Source organism: Sipha flava, unplaced genomic scaffold, assembly GCF_003268045.1.
Source record: "Sipha flava isolate LNK unplaced genomic scaffold, YSA_version1 303_pilon_pilon, whole genome shotgun sequence".
Lineage (NCBI taxonomy): Eukaryota > Metazoa > Arthropoda > Insecta > Hemiptera > Aphididae > Sipha > Sipha flava.
The window spans coordinates 142,665-164,542 of record NW_020272979.1 but is presented as its reverse complement, the minus strand read 5'-3'; the positions used below and the strand labels follow the sequence as shown (position 1 = coordinate 164,542).

The 21,878-nt window shown below is 28.1% G+C and overlaps 1 protein-coding gene across 1 annotated transcript; it reads right to left on the bottom strand.

Annotated features, from left to right (window-relative positions):
• Positions 1-5,551: 5,551 nt before the first annotated feature.
• Positions 5,552-20,161, bottom strand: LOC112686286 (feline leukemia virus subgroup C receptor-related protein 2-like). Its single transcript, XM_025558497.1, has 7 exons — positions 19,690-20,161; positions 15,392-15,616; positions 8,435-8,576; positions 8,017-8,237; positions 7,857-7,960; positions 6,207-6,320; positions 5,552-6,113 (listed from the first exon to the last, which is right to left on the bottom strand). The coding sequence occupies exons 1-7, from the start codon at positions 20,005-20,007 to the stop codon at positions 5,816-5,818; spliced, it is 1,422 nt and encodes a 473-aa protein (XP_025414282.1). The 5' UTR covers positions 20,008-20,161; the 3' UTR covers positions 5,552-5,815.
• Positions 20,162-21,878: the final 1,717 nt, after the last annotated feature.

The following is a 21,878-nucleotide window of genomic DNA, read 5'->3' as shown; positions in this document are numbered from 1 at the left end:
CATTATTTTGTATTAGTCTGGCAAATAGTAAAATATTGAAAAATTAAATTAAATATACAGAAACAACATTTTATAATATTATTGTGTAATAGAAATAATTAAAAATTTTGCTCTTCGGTAATATTTTACAGTTTCATGTTTTGGAGTGGGACTGTATAAAATTATGTTGTAGGTAAATATTATTGAAATCATAATTTTTATAGTAATAAATTTTATATTATAACAGTTTCCCATCGGTTGGTTATATAACAGTTACTCAAAATACTTTTTTAATTAAGCATAGGTAGTTGTTATAAATATTTACTTTAATTAATTTTTACCCTACTACCCTATTATAAATTATATAATGTAACTTGTAAGTACTAAAAACTTACTTATCAAAACTATTAATAATAATTGAATATTATGTAGGAAATATTTTTTATTAATTTATGTTTTATTTATAAATATCACCTTTTAGTGTAATTTTAAATGTTTAATAACTAATTGTTCTGAATTGTTATTGCGAAATTGTTAAATTCTCGAAAAGAGTTTTCCTACCTATAATGGTTGTTGGAAAATATTGAATAACATAAGTACCTATGTTTTATTGTACTTATATATTATAATTAATAATGTAAAATAAACGAATTGTTATAGGTTAATACCATATCAACTGAGTTAACTAATTTAATTAGCAATTAATTAATTAAACCTTTAATTATAGAATTTAATTGCGAAATGGGTTATACGATTAGATACCTTTTCAAAAAAACGTCAAAATAAAAAGTATAAATTTTAGTATAAAGTAAAGTCAAGTATTTTAATATAATATGCTAACTCTCAAAATGTTTTATGTTTATTATAAATAATTTTACCTATGATTTTATTAAACATTATATAAGAATAAGACTGCTATTATATGATATTATACATTTTTAATTTTCAATTCAATATTACCATTCATCAGTTTTTGTAATTTTAACTTAATTTTACCGTTCTATTTATTTGTAATCTTTAAACTGAACGAACTATAATTGGAATAGTTGTATTGTTATCAAATAACTAATTGTAAGAGCAACCATGTAACATTTTATGTGTATTTGTATACATATAGAGATTAAAGATATATTATTTATAATATTATTTGGGCCAAACATAACAGTGTACGTATTGTTTACGTACTAACGCTTTTAAAAAATTAATAAAATTAATAACAGTGAGAAATATTATTCAGTGTCTTTTCAGTAGATACTTTTATGTACACAGAAGTATATTACATTATAATTATCTCATGGTGATTATTCTAAAATTATACAATAATATTTAAAAAGTACAACTTTCAATCACACTGTTGAAAAAATAATCGTTTTACGTTTAATTTGCGAGTATTTGAAAAATTAATAATATATAATTTGATTTAAAGTGTGATTTTTAAATTTTTATTTATCATGACTGTATAAACTATCATTATAATATTATGTTATTTTATTGTTAAATGAATCAATGTTATTAGATGTAGAACTAATATGTAATATAACTAATTGCACTAATATAATTAAATAGATTGCTCTCGAATCGTGGGTTAATAATAATAACAATTAATTTTTTCGGCTAAGTTATAATTATTACATTTTTTTTCCTTTTAACAATAATTTTGATCTTGTGCACTACTGAGGAAACCTCTAATTGGTGATATAGGAGAACCTAATCTGAATTTGTAATGTAAAATTATATAATTAGTAATATTTGGTTGTAAATTCTCGACAATGTAGTTTAAATTTGATTAAGTATGAGTTAAAGTAAAATAAAGTGAATAAAAAATAAAATATAATAATTATTTAATTTTTTTTTTAAATATTATCATATAATACTGTTTTTATCTTAAATTACTTCAGTGGCTACGTAATTAGGTACACAATACCTATGTTTTTAAAGATTTTTCTGTTAAAAAAATGTGAAAAAAAAATGAAAAAATGTGAAGTGGCGTGATTGTTTAACACTGTCTTTTCTCAAGTTTGGAGTCATTTTTGATAAGAGCAAAGTTGTTATCAACTTTAAAATACATAATACTGCAACATGATGGTATTGAAATGATCACGGACTGAAATTGTCAAAATAACTATCATTAAGAATATTTTGAATATTTCAAATATAATCGTTTTATTACGATGTACATATTGTATTGTGTAACCATCCAAACTATAAAATAAAAATTTATAATTTATACAAAATTATGAAATGGTTATATTTGAGAATACAGTTAATAAAATAAAATAAATACCTATTCGTTGTTAATACAAATAGAGAAGTACTAAATTACCAATAGTCAATCGTAACAGAACATAAAACAGTAACTAGTTATATACATCGTGCGTGTTACACTACCATAGTTAAAAATTAATTTTTCTATAGTATTTTTAAAAAAAATCTAGTAGGTACAAAATTCAATAATAATTTTTTTTATTCTGTTTAACGTTAGATAGAAGTACAATGAAAACCTATTTAATATTTTGTATGTATTGTGTATCAAACAGTACAAAATTTGAAATTTCAATTTTGATCCATTTTTTTTCCGGAAAAATTATAATGTTTTTAATGCATTCAATTGTAACAATTTTTTATTCTTAGTTGATCTTGTTAGTGCATTGTGTATAGTAGAACTTGCTAACTGCACTTACAATTTCAAAGATGTTTCAACAAGTGGTTTATACAGTTGATATACCAAAATAGAATGTGGATGTTTTTACAACGAAATAATAATAACGATTTGGCAGTTATTCAAATTTTGATTTTTGCTACAATCGTTTTATACTTTAGCCAGAAACTATTAATTTTAAAAACCTAATATAAGTAATTATGTGTTCAGAATTTATGTCATTAGAACTAAAAGAGATGGATAGACAAACAAAGAATGGTTTGGTTTACAAGCGAAGTATAAAATAACCATCGGAAATGTTTATCATAATTACAGGGCTGTATGGATAAAACCTTATATTTTTAGTTAATAATACAATAGTTTATTTGACAAAAATAATAAGCAAGAATGAGTAAAATTGTCTAATGGTAATATAGCCTATAATATAATAATAAAAAAAAAAAATACCCCAGTTAAAAACAAAAACATGTTATTAAATCATTGGTCAAAACTAAAAAAAATAAAAAATTAATAACCCTATTGAAATAAAATATATAAAAGATGTAGTACCTACTTAGATATTTGTCTAAACTTACTGTACAGTATGTTAAAACTTAAAGTTTAAATTTTAAATAAATTGATATAATTATGTTTTATGTAAAATGAACAAAGAATTATAAACATTAAGTACATACCTATATATATAAAAGTGATTTCATGATAAATATTAATTAAGTTGAATAATAGGTTTTGTTGGTTTATAAAAATATAAAATACAGATCTGAAAATCTGAATATTTTGAATTATCAAGGTATTTGAATATTAGCATATACGAAATATAAATTTAAAAAATCCAAGTTTTTCTCAAATCTTATATGTAAATATAATAGATATATATTTTAATTTCCAAGTAACCGAGTTCTTTAAACATATTTTGTCAATTTTACGTTTTTATTTATTTATTTTTGTTTCCTATAAAAAATGTTGTATTGGTTGAATTTAAAATTAATTGTGTTATCTCGATAAAATGGTACCTAGTAGCAGCCCCCTTTTTTAAATGAACCCTGACACTAAGTATGTAGTCTGAAATTCAAAGTATGCACTACTAGTGTGTACCTACTAAGTAGTAATAAATAAGACTACCATAGAGGTGTTTTTTCAGGACCCAGTTTAAGCTGACAGTTGATGAGGACTTATGTATAGGTAACTACCTATTAAATTTTAAATTATACATCCCACATTAAAATAAATAATTTGTAAATAGTTTTCAAATTTATACCAAACAAAAGGTATAAGTTACCTAATTATAATTTGCAATCTTATTAATAAAAAAGAATTTACTAAAAATTATTACTGACATTGTACTAAATTACAATCATATGGAGGAGTAGAGGGGGGGCTCACTATTATATCAATGTACATTAAAAATGTGTAGTATGAATTTTTATGAAAAATAGGGCTGCCTAGTAAGTTTGCGAATATAATGACGTAATATTTCCTATAATGTCGTCATAACAATAAAAATAAAATAAAATATTATTACAAATATAATAAATTATAAATAACAATACAAAAAAAAACAAACTTAAAATTAAAATTTTAAAACCAAACAAAATAACCAATAAAAACGATTCATTTTAACACGAAACGATAATTTTAGGATTAACACGATATAGTGTAAAGGCGTCTGAATTCATTAATAATGTATTTGAGTTTTACATTCATCTATTTAAATATTTATTACACTTATAACGGTTTGGTTAACAAATATTCTATACAAAAAATATTTGGTATTATTTTTATATTAGTACTGTGCAATGTATTTTTAATTACTTTGCAAGGTACATTGTACAATTAAATAAGCTATTGATTCATATATTTTTATTTATTTATCACACTTTGATTCAAAATATTTATTGGTGCATGTGTGTTAACTACGTAATCGATTTAATGTTTTAAGTGTTAAGAGTTTTGATGAGCAAAATGTATTTCAATTAGGCACAAGTAAAATATAATTATTTTTCTATTTCTCTTTTGAAATCCAAAATGTTTGGAATTAGTGGATTAGTTTCATTATATTATATAATAAAAAATACATTTAGATGTTGTATGTAAACACATTCTTGGAAATATTTCCTGCATTTGTTATAACTTAAAATAAAAACAGTCGGTTTTGAAAAGATTAGAGTATCATCGTAACAAGCGGATTATTTAGTGATGTATAATCATATGCATACTGCATATACATATATGTATGATGCATGTTAAGTTTACATAAGGACAGTGGGAAGGTCTAGTGCACACTAGCATGCACATATGGTCTTGTGTTATAGTCGTAAATTCTCCAAAGTCTCATACTATCGCTGTGTTGGTATAAGATGTAGAGTTTGGGTTTACTAAAATATTCAATATACATCTATACATATTATATTATACCTGTTTTTGAAAAAAATCAAATACTTTTCGATGTACTGATGCAACGTTTTTAATAACGCTTATCCAGCCTCCCGAGTTATTGAAAACCGGTTCGTAGATTATCAAAATAAAAACGATGAAAAGAATGTGGATTGGTAATACTATTTTTGTTTGATTCAACTGTATGCAGGATAAGGTATACATATATTCTAGTCGGGCAACGAAGAGAAAGAAGGGATAATGGAGTGACCGAAAATAATGTTATGGATACGTTTATCCACAAGTACCTATGTATGCCTTCAATGATGGGGCAAAGAGCCTGAACATTATTTCGTGGCTTTGTATACAGAACGTTTCCCACATGATAAATTATCATGATAAAGTCGACGAATTTCGTAGAGACCACCGTGATGGCTTTTATATTATCCGTAAATTCATCGTTTATATGTGTACATTTTATAATAATATAATATATAATATATACACAATGTTATTAACTGAACTAGGGAAAAAAATTAATAAAAAAAAAAAATATATATATATATTTATAAAATATAAAATACATCAGTAAAGGAATCCGATGACAAGAGGATAGAGAGAAAGAAAAAAATCGTATACAATATTGAAAATCATACACGATATACTCAGCTGCCGGGCTATGGACGCATTTACAATGTTCAATATACCTATGCGTATGCGCGTGTATTTTGTGTATATTATATATGTATTATCTGTATATTATATATATATACATATAATATATATATATATATATATACCGTTTCAGAGTCCAAGTCCCAAATTATGTTTGTCGTCGATCGCCTTGTGGGCAGTTTGTCTCTTCAGGTTGGTCGGTATGAATATGGTCAACACGAAGCCAAATATCAACAGTCCGACGATCATCATGTTGGCTGGCAGGTCACCCATCGTGCTGAACACCCAGCTGTAGATAGACGTCAGTATGAAGCCGATCAGTTGCGTGCCACCGTTCAGGAGTCCGCTGGATGTGCCCTCAGGGATCGGATATGTCAGCTCTATGGCCAGCTCATAGCCCACCGGCAGGTACCCTGTCATGAACAACCTATACGTGCACAGGGGAAAACGGTTTCATAATGCTATGCATTCATTATTCGCTATGGTTTGCGAGAGCGCGCTCTGTGCGTTCCAAACTCACCCCAGCAACGAAGCCGTAATATATATGATCCAGATGGACTGGCCGTTCGACAAGCTGAACGTGTAGATCAGCATCGAGATCAACGTGCTGCCGTATACCACGAGTGTTGTTTCTCTGCGTGGAAAAATATTGGATTATTCGAATGTTACCGTTGGTCGTTATTACAGAACTCGCAGACCAGGTGAGGGAGATGGTAACTGAATTTCCAAATTATCCTAATACTTTTCTGGAGGGTTATCTTTTCAACTAATCCTTATAATGATTTTTGAAATTAACTAACGAGTATACAATATTATATGGTAATTTATATATTGAATTAAGCTGGTTCGTATTAGTATTCAGAAGTATGTTCGTTAAAATATATTTCAATTCTAGAAAACGTATACGATATATACAAGGTAACTTGCCACTGATTTAAGAGATTATCTCTATTTACTATTTTCTGGATTTTTTTTTTATGAAAAAAAATGTCGAGCAATTTATAATGCTTGTCTGTGAAAAAGTCTACACGAGAAATAAATAAAACATTTCAACATGTATATTATACATTGTATACTTTATCTGTTTTTTAACACTGGTGAAGTGATAATGTGCTCGTATTAGTGAGGTATGGTAGGTATTCAAAAGGATAAATATGATTTAGTATGTTGTAGTTTAAGTGTTACACGTTAAAATTATTGAAAAGAACATACAAGTATTCAATGTAAATCGTACACGTAACATGACGTATTCTTACATATTATAATTCGTTCGCGTTATAAATACGAATAATAATGTATCATGTTTTAAAACTTAACTGAAGTTTGTACTTAATCTATTGAGTTTATTATCAACCTCGTTGCTTATATTAAAATATTTTTGCATTCAAGTAATGTTTAGGTTTACAATTAAAATTGCATTCGTTTTATTATTTATTATAATGATTACTAATATCATAATTTATTTTTCATATTAATTTTTAAAAGTTTCAATATTTATAATGGAATTTATTATTATTTTAAATGTAGTGATATTTTATTAGTTCATTATATTTAATAATAATAAAAATAATAATTGGTTGTGATCAGGTTTAGCGATAGTCAATATCTATAGGTTCTATTAGTTTCTACTCATTTACTTATAACAATGTTCTTAAGATTTATGTATTATTGATTTTAATTAAGTACACATGACTGAAATGTATTAAAAGTATCAGGTTAATGTCTTTTAAAGACAACTTGTGACTTGTGTAATTTGGTATTTATATTATTACCGCAAAACTTCAATCACGTGGAATTTTGATCTTGACCTTGTAAAAATGAATGTGTGTACATATTACAGACTTTGGACTAGCGATAATAAAATATTAGATGAAAATTAAAATTCATCTGTTGATTGGAGTACAATTATTGTTTATGGTGTTTACATGTTTATTCCACATGTAATTCAGTAATTATAGATAGTCTATTTTATAATATTCTGACCATGAATTTAATAAGTTAAATCACGTTCCAGTGAAGTGGTTATGTAGACTGTCATTCTTCCAAGGTACAGAAATAAACCGTTGGTTAACGATCATCTAATAATTTCTATAAATTGGGAACTTATAAGTCTTATAACATTAGAAACTCATATTTATATTTGCTAATATAAATAATAAGTGTAACTTACTTATATAGATGTGTTTTATCCAGAATGTAACCACAAATAATCGAACCTCCTAAGCCACATAATACTAATGTAAGACCAATTCGTCCAACGTCTTCTTCGTGGCCCTGAATCAAAATAGTCAATGTATTTGTATTATATTTTTTGATTTTGGTTTACATACCGGAAAGTAGAGCAAAATAAATTGATTAAGCAGCGTCGATATAGCAAAAAAGGCGCCTACGTTAATACCGTAAGATATCAACAATAAAATGTAACCGTTGTTTTTTAGCAACTCATTGACTGAGCTCATGAATACGTCTTTTAATATTTCTGGATCATCTCTTTTTTTCCTTTGTACTACTTGGGCATAACTTGGTGCCATTAACGGTTCGGCTTGTATAGCTATAATATTGTTAAACTCATAGTAAATGTAAAATAAATCACAAACTATTTTATATTTGAATAGTTCATCAACAACTTAAACTAACAGTTCATTATATAAAATGAAATGAGTATATATGTTTAAATATTTTATAACTGTTATTTTATATATATTTTTTTTTTTTTTTGACGAATTTTAAGTTTCTGTGGATACTTACACCAAGCAACCAAAAAGAATACTACGGTGTTCACAATAGCAAAGGAAACAAACATTTTCCATAAATCATTTCCTATGTCTTCTAGGTTATCACTATCGTGTACAATCATTGGTGGTATTAAAAACCCAAGTGCTGCTCCTAGCTGAAAAATGACAACTCATTAAATATTAAATTTTATTATGATATATTTATATATTATAGTTTAATATCGATCTGATGAGAAATTAATAATAATATTGTAAATATATTATAAATTCGAATCCATATTCAACGGAAAATTATTTTCATTAATCATTCAAAATTCATATTTTCTGGAAAATCCATTGGTTGATTGAATGTGTTTTAAATAAATATAAATAAAATGATTCGTGCATCTATATTAAGAAAACATACTATTAAGTAATACATTTAAGTATACAACATATTTATAATTTTCATAAATAAATACAAATAATATGTTTTATGTAATTTAATGTTTGTTATTGATAAAATTAAAAATATTTGCTAATGTAATTATTATATAATTGCTTGTACAGTAATAACTCTCTGCCATAGTTTTAAGTATGTTAAATTTATTAATGGATAAACATAGACATATAGCATAATGTCCGTATCAGGTGTAATTATTTCAACTAAACAATAAAAACAACTCTTCAATAATTAACGTAGGTACTTTTTAAACCGATAGGTACGTATCTGTATGCATTTTATTTTTTATAGATTTTGAATAGGGAAATAAAGAAATATGATTTTAATTAAATTTTTTTGGTTGAATAGGATTTAACTCGTAAGTTGTATGCATTGTTATCATCATGTTACGAATTAAATCAATTTTTATCTCTAATAAAAAAAAAAAAAAACTCATTTGTTAAAACTACTATTGATTTTAAAATCAACACTTTACTCTGGCTCAGCGTATTAAGTTTTACACTTATAAATTTATAATGTAAAGACTCAAAATTAAATTGGGAAGACCTGAAAAAATGTAATAATTATGATGAACTATTGTTCACATTAACGTACATTAAATATGTTTATTTATTTCTACTAAGTGGTGCTAAAGTCGGTTAAGATAAGTTGAACGATTTGATAACACATAGTTATTGTTATTATTTGGTTATTTCATCAATCCTATGTTATTGAAAAAAACAAGATTTTAATTTAAGATGTTATAATTATTTCTTTTTAAACCGAGATTATTTGAAAAATATAATTAAATTAATTTTTAAAAGATATTAAATATACAAAAGTATGGTATTGATTTAATATAAATTCCAATAATATACATTGAATATTGGAAGTTCAAGTCTTTAGTATTAGAATTGAGGTAATATACTACATTAAATCACACTTTGATAGTTCATTGAATTATTTGAATTATTGAATGAAGATTGATATGTTATTCACATCTTATATTAATATAAGAAGCAGTGACGTAATTAGGGTCTGGTTAGGGATGAGTGTTGTAATTTTTACTTTTATTTTTTTGTATAAATACTCTTTTTGTTAGCTTTTTTTTCTCGAATTATGTACATGTATTTTCTTACTAATTTGAGTGTAAAATATAACTTACCTTATACTTTCTATACCATTATGATTCTTGATGTTATTATAATATTGACACCTCAGTTAAAAACTGTAATAATTAAAAAAAAAAAAAACATTTATTGGTGATAAATGATTTTAAAGCTCTAATATTATAAAACGCCTTTAGTAATAACGTTTTTGAGACGTAAAGATAATATTTAAATCAGAGGTTCCCAAATTTTTTTCTCCGTAGATCACGTGCCAATTTTTTCCATTTTCGTAGACCCCTAAAATTAAATGCTCACAAACTCATCAAGTGTTTTTCATAACTTAGATGGAACTGCTCACCTGAATAAGCTTTATAATGGAATGCTTTTTTTTTAAATAAAAAAACGTGTTATTTTTAATAAGACCTTTATTTCTATAATAAAGAAAATATTAAAATCAATTTTTTAGTAATTAATAAGATAAAAAATGCAAATTAAATATAATAACATAGAATAAAAAAAAACAAGATTGGTGTTAAAAAAATGTATCTTTAATGGGAAGGATAAGTCTAATGCTTTGATAGTACATTTTCAATATTTCGCTTCAAATTAGTCAGGTTTAACCTCAAATCTCCTCTAACAGTAATTTCCAATCTATTTCTTTTTTTTTATAAGAAGATTGACAATTGTGCTGGAATCTTTTTTCGCGTAGTATGATGACGGAAAATCAATCAAAAACTTTCTTGCGATTCTCCATAAAGCAGGAAAAGTAATAGGTATGTCTAAAGCCAGAACTGGTGATACAGCAGTATCTAAATTGTACCTTAAGTTCATCATAGTACTTATTCCGATCAGTTCTTCTTGTAAGTTCTTCTAGCACACATATTTTTCGTAAAAATGACGACACACATTTTTGACTTATAACTCTCGTGAACCCCTATTTACACATGATGCACCCCCAATTTTTTTGACATAGACCCTTTACAGATCCGAATCGACCCCAGGGGGTCGATATAAACCACTTTGGGAACCTGTGATTTAAATAATCTTCCGAGAATAATGGTTAATTTATGATTACATAATACATTCATGTATATATATATATATATATATATATATATATATATATAATGAATACATTTTTCCTAAGTCGTTGAATTTTAAACTGGGGCGTCAATATACTAATAAATTACTTATTTTAACAACGCATAGGAATCTACTCTTTAGTACTGCTCTTCAACAAAATATATTATCATTGAGTGCTAAATTTAATAAGATAATAAATTTTTCGTATACTTGTACTAATTTGTTGTTCATGTTCAGTTAGAACGTTTTCTTAGTTTTCACAATTATATTTGGTAAATCAATAAAACCTATAGGTAAGCTTTAAGAAAAAAATAAGTGCCCACATTTTAATGATATATTTACTATAAATAAATTGTTTTAATACACTCAAGTAATTTTTATTAAAAATTAAAATGTTAAAATGTATAATGAGTTTTAAAAAAAGTAGCCTAGTATAGCGTTACAAATTTAATTACATATTATTATAAAATTAGTTCTAACTCAGTAATTTCTAGTTGCAATTACTTGCAACTTTTTTTTCAAAATTAAGTTTTTGTTCAATATTTATGTATAACCTAAGTATTTTTTCTATAATTTCAGTATTTATTTTTTTATTTTAGCCGTTCGTAGTATGTTACACATACTTCTTTGTAAACATTTGTATGCCTAAATCTTAGAATTGAAATCCAAAAATAATTTTAATATTGATACTATCTTAAGTTTGTTAAAAATAAACTTAAAGACATCAATTTTTATAGAAAGGAAAATAATTTGAACTTTGAAAATCAGTATAAGTTTTTCAAAATTAATTTTAAAAACGTTAGAAATATTTACGGCTTTTGATTAGATAAGAATTTTGAGGTTTCCGTTTTTTATTCGAATAGTATGTGCTCGAACGTAGGGCATCCGACAACTAAGTTTTCTAAAGTGAGCACTAAAACCAAATTTAGAAGGACAAATATTTAAAAAGTTTTTTATGTGTAGATGCAGGGACGGCGCGAAGGAGTGAGCAATAGGGGCAGTTGATCAGGGCCCTGCGCTTTAAATTATAATTAAGGCCCCGTGATTCTGATTTAACTAAACTTAAAATATTTTATTAATATAAATTATAAGACCCAACATTTATTTTGCCCAGGATCTCGCAAACTCTAGCACCGTCACTGTGTAAATGAATTTACTTTTTCCAGTAATATTATTTTATTAATTTGCCACTACATCGCAATACATTATTAGATTAAATTCAAAACTAAAGAATGCTAATATTTATTCGACGAATAATAGAATTTTAGAAGCTAAGACTTTATGTTATTCCGTAAATAATAGTATAAATAGCTGAATTTCAAAGAAGAAGAAGAATTTCAAGCAATGCTCGTAGGTAGCACAGCTCCTCTACTATTTTTTTTTTTGCGTACTGTAATTATATTTTTTCACTGGAATAGGGGGGGACCATCTTCATCATAACTTATGTCCTAAATAATTTATATTAAATTGTGAATTTCAATTTACGTCAATTTTATAACGAATATTATGATTTATAATATCAAAAATAGTTTTGATATTCGTTTATTATTACGTTGAGCTCCGCTAGTATTATCACTTATCAGTACCCAACTTATGTTAGCCGAAATAACGTTCGATCGACTAGTGAGTACGCAGCATGGTTATAGATAAAACCCCCACGTGTCTGTGTTAAACAATTCCGCACGTGGAACGCAGTTTTTAAATCGTTGGACTGAGCTCCTTTACTTAATTTTTCCCAATTCGACCAATGATTTCAAGCCTTATTCAAGCCATACTGCATTTTGTATATTTTTATCGATTGATAATTCCACAAACTTAATTTTAGAAAACCAAAATTATATTTTAATACATAAATAAACGTGATGGGTAATCTGGACAGTCAGAGAATAAACAGAAATTTAATGACGACGATCAAAAAGTTGTAGTTGATAGCCATATAGCCATAAATAATTTTAATAAAACAATTAATGAAAGAAAATTATGATGGAAATATTGGAAATGAAGAAAAAGAATACGAAGATCTTGATGGTCAAGGAGTAGCTGCCGCAATGGAGTTAGAATAATAATAACAATATATTTAATTGTTTAATATTATTATTTCGAATAAAGCTGAAATTTTCTAAAAAACATTATTTATTTTTAAAAAAAAAAATCACACAATTTTGTCTCGCTTTTTTAAGTTCTGAACCACTGTGAATGGTCGTCAAATTTCAATATTTTTATCAAACAGCCAAACGTAATACTATAACTATTACGTATAAACAAATACAATATTAAATTATATGTTTGGGTTATTATTATTTACTCAACACATAAAAATAATATTATTTTATTTCCCTACTCCACTCATCCCTAAACACGCCTAAGTCTAAGTATACGCAACTAAACATACATTAATTACAAATGTATTGCTTTTTACTTTATGCTCAATTACCAATGACTGTTACGGATAACGTTGGAAGCCTACAATCCCTATAATATATTTATAGTTGCTAGGGACTTTTTTTTTCTATAAATGTTGTCCCCCTATCTATGACTTGATATAAATGAACCTAATTTAACCTGGTATCATACAATGTTATCGTTACGAGGGCATTGTCGTTAACATAAATTATGAATATTGGTAGCATCCTGTCAAAGGTTCTTTTATGGAAATAGTACTACATAATACAACGGAAGATAATATAGTAAAGTTGAGGAAATAACGTGCGTTAGATATATATTTTAAATTTAAAATTGATTTAATTCTTACAAACTTAGATAAACAGGATGTTATTTTTCTTATATAGATATATCAAAGATTCACAATAATATAAAATATGTATTTATGTCGGAAGCTTTTTTTTTTTCAACTTGTAGTAGGTTGGTTTACGTTTTTAACTATAAAATAACAAACTATTTATTTTATTCGCAGCCATAATAGTATTTGATATATTATGTTAATTATCGATACCCCGTTGGTTTAAAAAATAATAATACTTTAGGTATAGTAATTAAAATGTATAAAATTCAGCAGAATAATTACTTTGTAATGTGTAATGTGTAATTGTAATCGTAGGAATTTGTTTTTTAAAATTTTTTTGAAGTTCGACAGTTGACACAATATAAAGTATATCAATTGTACATTAAATTTAATAATATATTATTATTAATTAATAAGTTAATAATTATTATAATAAATGTAAGAACTAGGTATTCTCTATTTTTGAAACGTGACATATTAACATATTTTTTATTAAAAGTGGTAGTCAATTGAGTGCCTACTCAATTGTGTTTTTTAAATACCTTATATATTCTGACATATTATGGTTATTGTTGTGATGAAAAGCAAACTTTAATATCTGTGATTTCTTAAATCAAAACAATCAAAACAATTACATTTTTTCGACAAAACATATTATTTATTTAAAAGGTTTCAAGGATGTTGTTTTTATTAATATAAAAATTTAATCATTCCTTTTTTAAGGATCTAAATGAAATAAATTATTTTTTTATTACTTGTCAAGCTGATGAATTGGACAAGCTAGTATTTTTTTGTTTTTTTTTTTTTTTTGTTATAGAGCTGAACGAATAATTATTTTAGTATAACTATTACTAAACTTATTAACACTAATAATATTAAAATATTAAGTACGATTTTTTTTGTTTATTAATTTGCCATTTACTAATTATTATTATTGCATATCAAATTATTGATTAGTTTTTCACAATTTTTCTATTAAGGAACATGGGTTAGGAAATAGAAATCAAAATGCAATAATATTATAGCATTTATTTATTTAAAAAAGCTGTTAATTTTAGAGTTTAGTTCTAAAATTTCAAAAATATCGAAAGATATAATTTATAACATAATAGAGTACAATGATTTTAAAATTATTATAGCTTTTCATAATTAAAACTGGGGAATCGATTCATAAATGGAATAAATAACTGTGCATTTTAAAATACATGAAAATTATTGAATGAAAAAAAAAGTACTGTATTTACGATATTTTATCTATTATATAATATAAGAAAACTTAATAATATCAATAAGTAAAAAATATAGAAAATTATAATTAATGAAGTATTTTTCATTATTTTTATATACAATAGGCAGTGTATAATATAATTAATGAAAACTATTAGTGATATAGGTAATAATTTATAACTTAAACTACCAGTTTTGTATTTTATTTATAATTTTATTTGTTTAGTTACTAAGTATATTGTACTAGCTCGAGTGGTACTACAATTACCTACCTACCTATTATCACGTTTTATGGAGGAATTACAAAAATGTTTTACTAAATTTTTACATGTATAATATTTCATACTTATAAACAATCATAGGTATTATATATTATTATAGGCTAACCTGATTGCCAAAAACTCCTAAGGAACATGCTGTGGAGACTTCAGTAGATCCAAACCATACCGCGGCTAACCTTGATGGTAAACTCAAGATGAATGCTTGAGAGCATGCCACCAGACCTTGTCCTAGCAACGTTATTAGAAATCGACCTGGCACAGCCGAAAATACCTTTAACCATGCACCCAGACATGTGCCAGCAGCGCCTATTACCATGGTTACTTTAAGACCCTAAAACATATTATTATAATTCATATAAGGGTAATTTTGATATAATATGATATACAAATATGATGTGTTTATTGATTTCTATAGTTATCGATAAAACCGTTTTGATTGTTCAAACCATTTTAGTTGTATAATTATGCACTGTTCATGTTCTACCAAACCTGTAGGTAGCATAATAAAATAAATTATTGTATGTCGAAATTTCATAATGTAAAACTCAATGTAATAAAAATATGTGACGTACATTATTTCATACACGAAATATTATAAACTTTATACTTGCTATACTATTAATGTAATAATTATTTATAAATCTAAACCTTAGTTAAACCTTATTGGAATATGATGAATATTATTATTGGAATATTATTTTAGTGAAAATAAACTCAAATGAAATATACCTAACAAGTTATTTCGTCAATAATTCTCTATAAAATCTTTGAAAATTAATAACTCATCCATAAATGACGTAATAGCTCTATTTACGATGTTTTAATCAACTTCTTGTGACATAAAAATAAGTAGGTATGTACTATATTAATTTCATTGAGAGTAAATATAAAGCAATTGCATATTTCATAAATTTAATCGTGTTCCACAACTTAAACATCACGTGTTTTCGTTTGATTTAATTTTCGGCCAACATTTTACAATTTGGACATTGAGTTTGTGAAAAAAAAAGATTTTACTGAATGAAACTAATACGCAGAAATGTAGACGTGAGATAAAATGAATAAATACAATTAGTAATCGCCCTTTTACTATGATTATTAACAATATTGTCGTACCGATTGGTTCGCAAAGAACCGTTATTATCCTTTTGCCGTACTTCACATCGTGTATAATCATTTACATAAAAGGTGTTTCAAAAAGAACGCAGGATTTAAATCTGCTAGAAATTAAATTTATTGCTTTTAAAAAAACATAACAAATATATCATTTTTTTCATGAGAAGTTAAGGTTTAACAGTGAAAAACAATAATTGGGCATGTGACCCTCCCTATTGGCCCTACAGGCGATTATAATTTCCATAAAATTTACCATCACCGAATAATACATTGCCTGAACATCGAGCTCGTTGAAGACACGAAGAATTTCTTGCTTAAATTCCAAGATATTTCGAACTTTGTTATGGTAAACTAATGACTTCGGATATTCCTATAAGAAAAAAAATTACACGGCGTCAAGTCACAAAATCTTGGTAGATAGTTTTGGCCACGCAATGAGATTTGTCTCTCTAGGAACTTCCCACACAGCAGAGGGATTGTTTCTCTGGAAGTGTAACAAGTTGCGCCGTTTTGTTGTGACCATATAAGAATACCTACTGACTTCAGTAATTTTCTTTGGCTTTATTTGGACCAAATGAATATCAAAAATGTTTGGTTTCAACTTGTCACACTTCAGAAAAACAATCACTCTGCTGCGTGAGAAGTTCCTGAACTAATCTCGTTGCGTAGAGATCAAATCTACCCATTTCGATCTTGCGACTTGAAACCGTGTAATTTTTTTCTTATGGGGATACTTTAAGTCATGAGTTTACCAGAACAAAGTTCGAAGTGCCTTGTTACTTAAGCAAGAAATTCGTTGTGTCCTCATCGAACTTGATGGGGCAATGTGTGATCAAGTGATGATAAATTTTATGGAAAGAATAATCACCTGTAGGGATAGTAAGGAGGGGTGGGTCATATGCCCGATATTGTTTTTTACTGTTAAACCTTAACTTCTTCTGAAAAGAATGATATATTTGCTATGTTTTTTTTAAAATACTTAAATCCTGTGTTTTTTTTGAGACACACTATATGTACAGTTAAACCTAACGCGAAAGTATATCCGATTAATAAACGATTAAGCTGTTCGAAATGGATTTTTTACAAGTTATGTGGGTTATAACACTATACAAGTTCAGTGATAAATTCTTGTATACCACGAGTACGATGGATCTTTGACGAAATAGTGAGAATACATAAAATATATTATGGCCACGTATATGATCACACTGCGTTGACACAACATATTTTTTGGAAGCGTTTAATCGGCACGTTCAATTTGGTATACGAACTCCAGAACAGAACCGGAATAGATCAAGGAGATAGGAAGCTTTTCGGATGTTTGCTTACTGGTAATGCAATAGTTTTGAAGTCTTAGAGCAATCTCACCTTTTCTCGTAAACTCGTTGAAGAAATAGTATGAAACCAACAAAATTGTGATCAATAAGTGGGATTACATCAGCAGCTTATAGCGCAACTGCCTTACATAACATGGATTTCGGTGCCCTAAAGTCAACTACCACTAAGTTATATTTATTTTAGTAACAATCGACGATATTCTGGAGAACCCAAGTACTACATGATTCGATAATTTTATAGTGTAAAATGATGAAATAATTTTTCGTGTAATTTATTTTTCATGTTTGGTAAACACTGATAAACATATACTTTTTAAATATGTTATTACGACTCAAATTGGATGTCGTTTTTCGGGACAAAATATAAATACCACCTACGGGCAACGAGTGGAAAAATGAACACCAGGTAAAAGGAAAAAAATGGGTTCAACTTGTATTTATTTACATTAACCCCCATCAAGTGTTCTAATGTACAATAGGTACGAGGAACAAAATTAATTTATATTCGATACATTCCCGCATGAGCAATCCTGACCCAATAACTAGCAGTACATTTCTCAGTGTACAAATTTAAAACAAATACTTGTATAAGACTAATTTTGATTATTATTCCTATACATTAAAAAAATGTGAACTTCTTTAAAATACATGATCTGTTCAATATGTTTGTGGCGAGAGTAAAGGAAGGGCATAAGCGGACAATAGAGGGCTTGGGGGGCTTAGCCCCAAAATATTGTAATAGTCCCCCCCCCCAAAATCGAAACCTTGTTACAAATATTATTCGTTGTTTTTATAATTATCTGTTGTTTTTTTTTGAAAATCTTAAAATAAGAAATAATAAAAAAACTATTTACAATAGCATTAACAATACCAATTAGAATAACAATAATTCGGCTAGGTACTTACGAAAGAAGTTTCAGTGTAATGAAAAAAATAAATACTAAGGTCCAGTGATTTTTTAATACTATATATTGAAAATGATTTATTGAAAAATATAAAAAGCGATGATATTTTGAATATCTTTGCTGATAAAAATAGATATTTGTCATTAAAATAAAATATTAATTATTTTTAAATATATGTTATTTATATGTGTTATTTTTTAATACAATTTAAATATATCTATATTTTTAATATTAATAAGTCTTATTTGTGCACGAGAAGGGGGTATGGGGGGAAGCCTCTGTGGGTTATTTTACATTGAATTATTATAGCCCCCCCCCCCAAAAAAAAAATTCAACCAAATGTCCGCCTATGGGGAAAGGTAAGTGTTAAATTTCCTGTCTTGGTAAAATACCAAAAGAACAAGTGTTGCTTTCGTTGGACGCATACCGACGTTTTGGTGGTGGGTGTACATGTGCAACGAAGGTTTCTCTTGTACTCGTATATATATATATATATATAGTACACCGACTGCCAGAATGTTTTTTTTTGGTATAATAAAGCGAAATCGAATTTGTAAAAGTTCAATTAAACTTCGAAAAGTGTGATGTAAAATTATATTGAACACGATGTTGTTCGGTGATATTGAACTGCAGTAAAACCAAATTTGAATAGCACTCACCTGTCCCATCTATATAAGCATATCTATCGGAAAGGGGTTCATATAAACCGTGTAAATTAACGTACAGACGAACGGGAAACATCATGTTAACTGTTGGCATGTCCTGCACTCAAGTAAACAGCTAGACAATCCTTGTTGTTCCGTAATCTGGGTTATGGCCTACCCACCTTTTTCATCATATCTCATCCACTCGGTCACAGGTATCACGGGGACGTGTACCACCATTATAACTAACGGTCTAAGGATACCTATTTGCGATAAGCGCTTATGTTTCGATCTGGGCGAAACCCGTTTCGCGTCGAAATCGTCTTGGGCATCACGAGCTAACGTGCATAGCCTTCGTACGCGGTGTGGGCCGTGTGTAGCGGTACGACGGAAACCACTAACCAATCGGTCGAGCACCCACGACGCCGGTATGACCAGCGGCACGTACACGATCATGTATATGGTGGACGTGGTGTCTATGGCGAAGTTGGACACGCCGTAGAACTTTACGGTGATGTTGGATATGATGCTGTACTGTATCCAGTGCACCGCGTTGGCCATCGAGTACACCATGTACACGAACAGTATTATCCACCGGGACTTGTACAGCTTCAGGTTTTGCTGCTGCTGCTGGTCCACCACCGTCCGCCCGGCGTTGTCCGGCTGTTGCGGCTGCTGCGGCCCGTCCACTTTTTGCATCACCGAAGCGAAATCGGCCATCGCTACTCAGGATGGAGGCGCCCAGCAACACTCGGAGCGCGCGCGCAATCAATCGGTGCACGGATCGGCGCGAATATAATTTGCGACTGCGGCGGTGCTTAAAGCGTTTTAAAAGGTGGCAATCGCGACGCCGCGGGCACCTATCATGCGCGCACCAATTTAACCGCTATCCGAACCCGTAGAGGGGGTCATATCCAGCTGATTCGACGGAATCAAATCGAATAACAAATTGGATGTTAAGTGTTTGACGCGCGGTGCCGCGTAACCGTCGTCGGCCCCGCTACGGTCGTTGTAACGCGGCAGCGCCGAAGCATCGCGGAACACGGGAACGGTGCGCGACGGTCGTCGCCAGGGCAGGTCATCGTTTTTGGTCCGGTGTCCGAATGGCGATGCGTGCCACGGGAACCGATTCGCGGACGCGCACGTACACGAGCACCGCCGAGCACACGCACGCGGGTTTCTAAATCGGACTAACGCCGGACCGTTTTCAACATGATCGTGTTAATTGTTATCGGTTCAATCAGGAAATCAATTTATTCCATTCATCCGTCGAATCGACAAATCGTACGCTATTGTTTATCACCGATTATTTTTCACGACTTAGGTAGATTATGTGTCCATGGATGGGACACATAATAATCTACTAATTCTTTTTTTCTACTTGTCAGGTTCAAACTATATATATATATATATATGTAAATATATTTTAGTTTTAGTTAGGTTTTAAGTTAAATATTATTTTTATTAATTTTGAAAGGTTATAAAATCAAAAGAAAAAAGGGCGTAACTCCAAAGTCAGATGAGATGCTGAGACGGACGAATTGCTATATTGGTCTATTGAACTTGAATTCAATGTGCCATTTCTCTCGGATAAACGATTCTGAGTGAAATAGGTCAGTTCGATCAGTTTATACTTATCAAGTTGATTGATGTAGTTGTAGAACAAAATTTCTAAATTATGTATATTGCACTTCAAATATTAAACATCTGAGATATGGGAAAATCGAAAATTTCACATGCCTTTAAATATTATAGTGCACATTTCTTTTGAATATTTAAAAAATGTAAAATGTTTTTAAAATACTATTAGAATTACATTATAAATGTTTTGAGTAGACGCGATTAATATTTATCGGATAACAACTAAAGAACTAATATCGTTCAATGGAAAGTCGTTGAAGTATCCGATTTCGTCAACATTTTGGTTAGTATCGATTATAAAACATTTTGGAACTTCCTGGTATTTATTTTTATTTTTTTGGTTACAAAGAAAATCTTATGCTTAATTTTGAAACCTTAGGTATTCAAATTGGAAATTTTATGAAATTTTTTTCTATATTAATGTAGCTGACTTTCCTATTATTTATTGTTTTGTCAATATACATTAGGGTGGTCCTTATGTATATAGGTGGAATATTTTACTTCAAAAATTTAATACAGTACCCCTCTAATTTGTTAAGTCATATATGAAAATATTATAGGTAAAATTTGGAAGGTCTCACTCAACCCCTTCTGGTGCCGCATTAGGGTTTAAATATATCAAAACAGGGTAGTTTTTTTGTTTATTTTTTAATTAATTCAGAATGTATAAGATTTAGCGTGAACACGCAAAGAACTTAATGATAGATTTTATTAATGTCTATAAAAAAGCATTCAATGCAAATTCTCCTAAGTCCATTGTTTTTGAAGAAAAATTAAAAAATATCAGAATATTCTATATATTTTTCGAAATTGGATTTTTTTGGTTTTTTAAATATATAACGTACGGTTGAGTAAATATAAATTAACAAATTATACTTAATAAAATTTAGAACCATATTCAATTTCTTCATCAACGTTAAATTTTGAAGAATTGGAAAACGAAGACGAAG